The 10,000-nt window shown below is 39.9% G+C and overlaps 1 protein-coding gene across 15 annotated transcripts in view; it reads right to left on the bottom strand.

The window, feature by feature from the left end:
* LOC135106896 (interleukin enhancer-binding factor 3 homolog) overlaps positions 1-2,655 on the bottom strand; it is an 18,988-nt gene extending 16,333 nt beyond the window's left edge. For 3 of the 15 annotated variants that reach the window (XR_010271740.1, XR_010271766.1, XR_010271752.1), the window contains exons 1-2: positions 2,510-2,622; positions 999-1,188 (exon numbers count right to left, since the gene is read on the bottom strand). Coding sequence is in view for 6 of the 15 variants with exons in the window: in XM_064016734.1 (XP_063872804.1) it covers positions 999-1,001 (3 nt within the window). In the remaining 9 variants the exon portion in view is untranslated. Of the gene's footprint in view, positions 1-998; positions 1,189-2,509 lie in introns of those variants that run through there. The other 12 variants (XM_064016812.1, XM_064016898.1, XM_064016855.1 and 9 more) reach the window with 9 other exon arrangements.
* Between the last annotated feature and the right edge of the window lie 7,345 nt (positions 2,656-10,000).

Below are 10,000 nucleotides of genomic sequence, written 5' to 3'. Positions count from 1 at the left end.
AAAGGATGTTTGATAGATACAAACAGATAGACAGACAGAAAGACAGATACAGACAGGCACACACAAAAAACACACAGAATTTCCACAAAACACACAAAAAACACACAATTATCTTCTAAAACACATTAAAACACAGATTTTCTCCAAAACACACAAAAAACACACAATTCCCTTTCAAAACACACAAAAAACACACAATTCCCTTCCAAATCACACCAAAACACACAGATTCTTTCCAAAACACACAAAAAAGAATACAATTTTCTCCAAAACACACCAAAAAACACAGATTTTCTCCAAAACACACAAAAAACACACAATTCCCTTTCAAAACACACAAAAAACACACAATTCCCTTCCAAAACACACCAAACCACACAGATTTTCCACAAAACACCCCAAAAACACACAATTCCCTTCCAAAACACACCACACCACACAGATTTTCTACAAAAACACCCAAAAAACACACAATTCCCTTCCAAAACACCCAAAAACACACAGATTGATCAAAAACACTAAAAAAAAACACTTATTATACCACCAATAACCTTAAATAAATAAATGGCCTTTAAATAAATAAAAATACTTAAAATACCACAGTTTACCCCAAAAGATCCCTAGAACGAGCAAATTTAGCCTAGATACCAAAGTTTAAGGGCAACCCGAACCTGCCCACACCCTAAATACCCCTGAAACTTTAAAATTCCTTAAAAAACGTGGGAAAAAAAAACCAGAACCCTTTAAATAAATCACGAAAAAAACACGAAATTATATGAAGCCCAAAAAAACACAAACACTAATCCCTAAATTCTCACCCTAAAAAACCCTAAAAAACCCTAAAAATTACCGTAAATTAGGGGAAAAACTTAAAAAAAACACCAAAAATCTTATGAGGAAAACGTGGGAGAGTGCAGTGACCACGGGGCTCCCTATTTCCCTTAATTTCTCCCTTATTTCAGATCCCCCGCGGCGCCTCAGGATCCCCAGGGGCTCACCATGGATGCAGGGAACTGGGGTACTGGGGGCGGCCTCCGGGGTGGGGAATTACTTGGGAAATTTGCGAAAAAAGATAAGATTTCTATGCACTGTGGTAGTAAACACGAGGGAACTGTTGTCTTGATCTTGATCTTGATGGTGTAGGTGGCACAGGATCACTCCTGAGTCAGGCCTTTGGATCGACAACTCCTGTAGAAGGGGGAAAAAAAAGAGAGAAACGAACAGCATCCTCTATCCTAATTGTTCATACACCTGACACGCCACATTCTCTCCAGAAACTGTTTCACAGCCTCAATCATCCTTTCACTCGCCTCTCTACACAGTCCCAGCAACAACACCATCCACTCCTTTCCTGTGTTCTCCACTCTTTCATTCGTATCATGCCCTAACTCAGTCAGTATCACTTGCATCATCTCATTCCTGTCTCTGGCATACTGCACACACTCCAGCACCACATGTTCCACCGTCTCATCCTCTCCCATGTCACACATCTGGCACAGGGACTCAGACCACCTGTAACTCCTCGCATTCACATCCATACACTGTGCCCTCGCTCGGAAGAGAAGATCACCGCCCAGGCTTCCATCATACCACCTTTCATACCTCGGGGCCTCTTTCTCCTTGTACCATTCCAGGGTCTTCTTTCTTTCCATCTCATTCTTCCATTCATTCAGTCCCACACATTTCACTTCTTTGTCTATCTCATTCTTCCATTTTCTCACATCCCATTCGGCTCCCACTCTTCCTCCTCTTGTTACCACCCATTCACGCTCATTTTGATTCCTACCAGCCATTCTTATCGCCCACACAACTTGCAATCCACTCCTGTCTGTCATTCTCATGCATCTCTTCCTCCATTTGCTTCCACTTTCATTCCACAGGTACACCTTCCTTGCTATTCTTGCATCATCCATTCTCTCAAGCCTAATCTTGTGTGGCTTTTGTGAGTCTTTCCCTAAAGGTGCGCCATCCGATGTCACCTCTCAAGGCTTCAACTGCTGTGCCCCTCGGTGGACTCAGTGCCAATCTTTGCTACTCTATTCTGGCCCACTTCTAACTTTTCAATTTCATTTTCCTTCCATGCAATCACATCCATACCATACATTATACATGGGACAGCCACACTCTTCCACACTTCTCTCAACACATCATACTTACTTGCTCTCATCCTTGCCGCGCTTCCCAGTCGACCTACCCACTGGTTTAGCATATTTATCTTTTCATTCTTTGCCTTTGCACACCCACTAGGACTCATCCACATCCCTGAGTACTTGTATTCTTGCACCTGTCTCAACTCATTCTCTCCAAGTCTCCATACCACATTACTTTCATCCTCTGACCCATTCACAATCATTACTTTGCTTTTCTCACTGCTAAACCTTACTCCAAAGTCTTTACCATAGCCATCCACTACATCCAACAAACTTTGAAGCTCATCTGCCATTCACTCATAACAACTACGTCATCTGCATAAAGGAGTACACATACTTTATCATTCCCCCACACTTACCCCTACATTCATTCTTCTCATCCTGGCTGCTACCTCCTCTGTATACAGGCTAAAAAGGGTTGGTGACAATATACAGCCCTGCCTAACTCCTCTCTCACTCTTCACTCAGTCTGTCCCCCATGTGTACATAATACAACGGGCCTCATAAGAGCTGGACGAAATACCGCTTTTTTAATATAAATACCTAAATATTCACTAATTCATAATAATTTTGCGCAATGTTCGTCGTGGCTGATGTTGATTCATGCATGTTGTATGTAAATGTCATCTGAACCCTCTCTGGTTAGATTTCGTTGTGATATTAGGGATTTAATATTTCTCCATTTTCTCCCCTTGGCTAATGTCCACCTGCTTCCAACAACATCAATGGAAGCTATCTAAAAACGCATCAATCCTTAAAAATAATCAATATTATATAATATTAAATAAATACAAAGCCAAAAAGGAAAAAATGAAGGTCGAGAACACAAATATTAAGTCAATGTACGGTGAAAAGTGAGCCCGTTATAAAGACGCAATTTGTACCCCGGGCAGCAGTAGCGGTGTTAAACAACCCCTTTTATGAACTGCTATTGAGGAACTCTACGGACATAATGTGCGTTTCGGGGGTTTTAGACTTTCAAGAGTAAAAAAACAACAAAAAAAAACAAAAACAACATGAATCAAATAACAAGCATCAATAACAACAACAAGGAGAAAAAAACAAGCAACGACGACAAAAACAAGAAAAAACAACAAAAAACAGAAACAACAACAACGACTACATTTTCTATGATGAATAAGAAAATGGTTATGGGTCACTAATTCATTTTTAATTGCTACTCATATTTTGTCCTTTTTTTTGCCATTCATATTGATTATATTGCTTGTTTAATCCATTGAGTAATATGATGCTACTCTATGGGCATTTAACGTGTGAGAAATGTTTAATAATTCGATCAAATAAAGACAGAAAAGAGTTAATCTCATCAAATGTCTACTTGCAAACGTTACAATATTATGGTCAAAAAAACAAAAATACGCAAATAATCAAGATTTAATTAAGTATGAAAGTGGGATAAATTATTTTACACATGCTCTGATTATGGCAGCACTAAACAAGCTATATTAATCTTTTTCTTTGAGAGAGTTTTATTTCATGGTGTTTCAATATGGCTGTCTACCTGACTTCACACTTACCGTTTTTTCAAAGGCTGTTTCTGCTTATTTGAGCGATAAATGACTAAAATGAACACTTAGAAATAAAGATAATGCACTTAACATTTATTTTTCTGGTTACTGGTGATATCTTTCTCTTACTGAAATAATATCGCTTTCAGACATAGATATAACATATACTTCACTTCCTGACGTAATTATATAACCCTGAATGACATACATATTTCAGATTTTTAAGTTTATATTTTTAAAACTATTTTTTTGCCATTAACTAATATTTAACTTTCGATAAAATTAATTTACAGACAAAGGATCCTGAAGTTAACGGCAGCCATCTTGAAAATTTGACGTAATGTAGAATTTCCTAAATCTCTCTGAGGGTTAAGGTTATTCATCAGTCACTCTCTATCATTTCATTAATATTTCAATCAATATTTTTATTTATTTATTTATTTATTTATTTATTTTTAAGGTTAATATACACAAGGATATTGGCAGAGAAAAAAAATGAACACTCAGATAATTATACTCACAAGAAATGCACATTTTATTTATTTCTGATACAATTTTGCTTAAATAAAAATCAATGCATACAGACACTATAATCAAAATATTTATAGACAGGGTCCTTGAAATCCACACTGCTGGCTGGTGCTGTTACCAGAGAAGGTGGTACTGGTGGTAGCGTACATGACTGTCATGGGTGAAAGAGCAGAGAGGGAAAATAGGAGGAAGTATGACATACTTAAGAAAGTTGTGAGAGAGCATGGAGAGGAGAGAGTGCTAGTTATGGGTGACATGAATGCACATGTGGGAATACTGGGGGAACAGGTGAACAGGAATGGTGAAATGCTTGGAGAGTTTGTTGATGAACTGGAGCTGGAAAATCTGAACGTTACTTTGGCAGAGGGGCGTGTGACTTGGAGTGCAAGAGAACAGGAATCGGCAATTGACTACATGTTGGTGAATGGAAGAATGCGTGAAATTGTGTCGCACATGTGGATAGATGAGGATGGTTTGGTTGATATTGTGTCCGATCACAACATGCTGGTTGTGGAGTGCTTGATGCAGGGTGGGAATGAAGTGAAAGTGGCAAGTAAGAGAAAGAAGTGGAGACTGAGAGATGTAGGGTGGGAGAACTTTCAGGTTGATCTGAGTGAGAGAAGCTGGGACGATGAAAGTGTGCATGACGTGGAGCATCTGAATGAGAAACTGGTTGAGGACGTGAGGGGTGCGGCTGAGAACCAGATAGGGTTTGTGAGAGTAGGTAGAAGAAAGAATGTATGTAAACCATGGTGGAATGATGAAATCAGAGCAGCTAGGAAGGAGCGAAAGAGAATGAGTAGACAGTGTAGATGGCTGAGGAAAAAGAGGCATGAAAGCGATGAGGCAGAGAATGAGTATCAGAATGCATGGGCAGCGTATGTGAAGCAGCAGCGGTTGACGAGACGAATGATAATGAATGCTAAAGTGAAGAGTGAAAGGAGCGTGATTCAATCTTTAAGGGAGAAAGGTATGGAAGGTGGCCGTGAATGGTACAAGTTCATGAGAGGTGAGAATATGTCAGGCAGTGTTGGTGTGGAGAGTCTAAAAGTGGAGGGTGTAGTTATAACAGAGAAGGATGGAATCAGGGAGGCAATCAAAGGGTTCTGGGAAGAAGTAGGTGGGGTAGGTGAGATGTTTAGTGTGAGAGAAGAATGTGTAACACTGGAAAGGAAGAATGCAGATGAACTGGATGAAAGAATCAGTAGGGATGAAGTGGAGAGGTGTGTGAGAAGGCAGAAGAATGGCAAGGCAGCAGGTCCAGATGATATACCCTATGAGTTCTACAAGAATGGTGGGGAGGTAGTGATAGACAGAATGACTGAGTTATTCAACCGAGTGTGGGATGAAGAGAGAGTGCCAAGAAAGTGGAATGAGAGCCGAGTGTGTCTGTTGCATAAGGGAGGATTTAAGAGTAAGAATGAGCTGAAGAACTACAGGCCAATTGCATTAGTGAATACAGTAGGTAAAGTTTTCAGTGCAGTGTTGAATGAGAGACTGTGTAAATGGATTGAGAGAGCTGGAGTGCTGGGTGAAGAACAGAATGGTTTTCGTAGGGACAGGAGAGCTGAGGACAATATGTTTGTGGTGAATGAAATGATTGAGAAGAAAAAGAAGGATGGGGGTAAATTGTACCTAGGTTTTTTGGATATAGAGAAAGCTTATGATAGAGTGAACAGAGAAATGTTAGGTAGAGTCTTAGAAAAGATTGGATTGAGTGCAAAGATAGTTAACGTAGTGCAAAGTATGTATGTGGACACAAGAGCTAGATACAGGCTAGGAGACATAGAAACAGACTGGGTGAAGAGTGAGAGAGGAGTTAGGCAGGGCTGTATATTGTCACCAACCCTTTTTAGCCTGTATACAGAGGAGCTAGCAGCCAGGATGAGAAGAATGAATGTAGGGGTAAGTGTGGGGAATGATAAAGTATGTGTGCTCCTTTATGCAGATGATGTAGTTGTTATGAGTGAATCGGCAGATGAGCTTCAAAGTTTGTTGGATGTAGTGGATGGCTATGGTAAAGACTTTGGAGTAAGGTTTAGCAGTGAGAAAAGCAAAGTAATGATTGTGAATAGATCAGAGGATGAAAGTAATGTGGTATGGAGACTTGGAGAGAATGAGTTGAGACAGGTGCAAGAATACAAGTACTTAGGGATGTGGATGAGTCCTAGTGGGTGTGCAAAGGCAAAGAATGAGAAGATAAGTATGCTAAACCAGTGGGTAGGTCGATTGGGAAGCGCGGCAAGGATGAGAGCAAGTAAGTATGATGTGTTGAGAGAAGTGTGGAAGAGTGTGGCTGTGCCATGTATAATGTATGGTATGGATGTGATTGCATGGAATGAAAGTGAAATTGATAAGTTAGAACAAAGTAGCAAGGATGGCACTGAGTGCACCGAGGTGCACAGCAGTTGAAGCCTTGAGAGGTGACATGGGATGGAGCACCTTCAGAGAAAGACTGACAAAAGCCACACTTAGGTACAAGATTAGGCTTGAGAGAATGGATGATGCAAGAATAGCAAGGAAGGTGTACCGGTGGAATGAAAGTGGAAGCAAATGGAGGAAGAGATGCATGAGAATGACAGACAGGAATGGATTGCAAGTTGTGTGGGCGATAAGAATGGCTGGGAGGAATCAAAATGAGCGTGAATGGGTGGTAACAAGAGGAGGAAGAGTGGGAGCCGAATGGGATGTGAGAAAATGGAAGAATGAGATAGACAAAGAAGTGAAATGTGTGGGACTGAATGAATGGAAGAATGAGATGGAAAGAAAGAAGACCCTGGAATGGTACAAGGAGAAAGAGGCCCCGAGGTATGAAAGGTGGTATGATGGAAGCCTGGGCGGTGATCTTCTCTTCCGAGCGAGGGCACAGTGTATGGATGTGAATGCAAGGAGTTACAGGTGGTCTGAGTCCCGCAGCAAAGTGTGCCAGATGTGTGACATGGGAGAGGATGAGACGGTGGAACATGTGGTGCTGGAGTGTGTGCAGTATGCCAGAGACAGGAATGAGATGATGCAAGTGATACTGACTGAGTTAGGGCATGATAGGAATGAAAGAGTGGAGAAGACAGGAAAGGAATGGATGGTGTTGTTGCTGGGACTGGGTAGAGAGGCCAATGAAAGGATGATTGAGGCGGTGAAAGAGTTTCTGGAGAGAATGTGGCGTGCCAGGTGTATGAACAATTAGGATAGAGGATGCTGTTCGTTTCTCTTTTTTTTTTTTTTTTTTTTTTCCCTTTCTACAGGAGTTGCCGATCCAAAGGCCTGGCTCAGGAGTGATCCTGTGCCACCTGTACCATCAAGATCAAGATCAAGATTTGTGTACACAAATGTTGTTAATCTGTCACTGGAGTCATAAAAACACCCTTGAAAACCTGCATTTTAAAAGAGTGTTTCTCCTGTCAGTAATGCAGAAATGTTGTTAATCTGTCGCAGAAATGTTGTTAATCTGTTGCTAGAACCATAAAAACACCCTTGAAAACCCACATCACTTTAAGTAGAGCCTTTTAAAAGAGTGTTTCTCCTGTCATTAATGCAGAAATGAACACCCTTGAAAACCTGTGTCGCTTAAACTACAGCCTTTTAAAAGAGTGTTTCTCCTGTCAGTAATGCAGAAATGTTGTTAATCTATCACTGCAACTGTAAAAACACCCTTGAAAACCTGCATCACTTCAACTACAGCCTTTCAAAAGTGTGTTTCTCCTGTCAGTAATGCAGAAATGTTGTTAATCTGTCACTGCAACTGTAAAAACACCCTTGAAAACCTGTGTCGCTTAAACTACAGCCTTTTAAAAGAGTGTTTCTCCTGTCAGTAATGCAGAAATATTGTTTACCTATCACTGCAACTGTAAAAACACCCTTGAAAACCTGTGTCGCTTAAACTACAGCCTTTTAAAAGAGTGTTTCTCCTGTCAGTAATGCAGAAATATTGTTTATCTATCACTGCAACTGTAAAAACACCCTTGAAAACCTGTGTCGCTTAAACTACAGCCTTTTAAAAGAGTGTTTCTCCTGTCAGTAATGCAGAAATATTGTTTATCTATCACTGCAACTGTAAAAACACCCTTGAAAACCTGCATCACTTCAATTAGAGCCTTTCAAAAGTGTGTTTCTCCTGTCAGTAATGCAGAAATGTTGTTAATCTGTCACTGCAACTGTAAAAACACCCTTGAAAACCTGCGTCACTTCAATTAGAGCCTTTTAAAAGAGTGTTTCTCCTGTCAGTAATGCAGAAATGTTGTTAATCTGTCACTGCAACTGTAAAAACACTTGAAAACCTGTGTCACTTCAACTACAGCCTTTTAAAAGAGTGTTTCTCCTGTCAGTAATGCAGAAATGTTGTTAATCTGTCACTGCAACTGTAAAAACACCCTTGAAAACCTGCGTCACTTCAACTACAGCCTTTTAAAAGAGTGTTTCTCCTGTCAGTAATGCAGAAATGTTGTTAATCTGTCACTGCAACTGTAAAAACACCCTTGAAAACCCACATCACTTCAATTAGAGCCTTTTAAAAGAGTGTTTCTCCTGTCAGTAATGCAGAAATGTTGTTAATCTGTCACTGCAACTGTAAAAAAAACCCACATCACTTCAATTAGAGCCTTTTAAAAGAGTGTTTCTCCTGTCAGTAATGCAGAAATGTTGTTAATCTGTCACTGCAACTGTAAAAACACCCTTGAAAACCCACATCACTTCAACTACAGCCTTTTAAAAGAGTGTTTCTCCAGTCAGTAATGCAGAAATGTTGTTAATCTATCACTGCAACTGTAAAAACACCCTTGAAAACCTGCGTCACTTCAACTACAGCCTTTTAAAAGAGTGTTTCTCCTGTCAGTAATGCAGAAATGTTGTTAATCTGTCACTGCAACTGTAAAAACACCCTTGAAAACCCACATCACTTCAATTAGAGCCTTTTAAAAGAGTGTTTCTCCTGTCAGTAATGCAGAAATGTTGTTAATCTGTCACTGCAACTGTAAAAACACCCTTGAAAACCCACATCACTTCAACTACAGCCTTTTAAAAGAGTGTTTCTCCAGTCAGTAATGCAGAAATGTTGTTAATCTATCACTGCAACTGTAAAAACACCCTTGAAAACCTGCGTCACTTCAACTACAGCCTTTTAAAAGAGTGTTTCTCCTGTCAGTAATGCAGAAATGTTGTTAATCTGTCACTGCAACTGTAAAAACACCCTTGAAAACCTGCATCACTTCAACTACAGCCTTTTAAAAGAGTGTTTCTCCTGTCAGTAATGCAGAAATGTTGTTAATCTGTCACTGCAACTGTAAAAACACTCTTGAAAACCTGCGTCACTTCAACTACAGCCTTTTAAAAGAGTGTTTCTCCTGTCAGTAATGCAGAAATGTTGTTAATCTGTCACTGCAACTGTAAAAACACCCTTGAAAACCCACATCACTTCAATTAGAGCCTTTTAAAAGAGTGTTTCTCCTGTCAGTAATGCAGAAATGTTGTTAATCTGTCACTGCAACTGTAAAAACACCCTTGAAAACCCACATCACTTCAATTAGAGCCTTTTAAAAGAGTGTTTCTCCTGTCAGTAATGCAGAAATGTTGTTAATCTGTCACTGCAACTGTAAAAACACCCTAGAAAACCCTTGTCACTTCAACTACAGCCTTTTAAAAGAGTGTTTCTCCTGTCAGTAATGCAGAAATGTTGTTAATCTGTCACTGCAACTGTAAAAACACTCTTGAAAACCTGCGTCACTTCAACTACAGCCTTTTAAAAGAGTGTTTCTCCTGTCAGTAATGCAGAAATGTTGTTAATCTGTCACTGCAACT

The sequence above is a fragment of the Scylla paramamosain genome, chromosome 1, assembly GCF_035594125.1.
Source record: "Scylla paramamosain isolate STU-SP2022 chromosome 1, ASM3559412v1, whole genome shotgun sequence".
NCBI classification, from domain to species: domain Eukaryota; kingdom Metazoa; phylum Arthropoda; class Malacostraca; order Decapoda; family Portunidae; genus Scylla; species Scylla paramamosain.
This window is presented reverse-complemented; position numbering and strand designations above follow the sequence as displayed.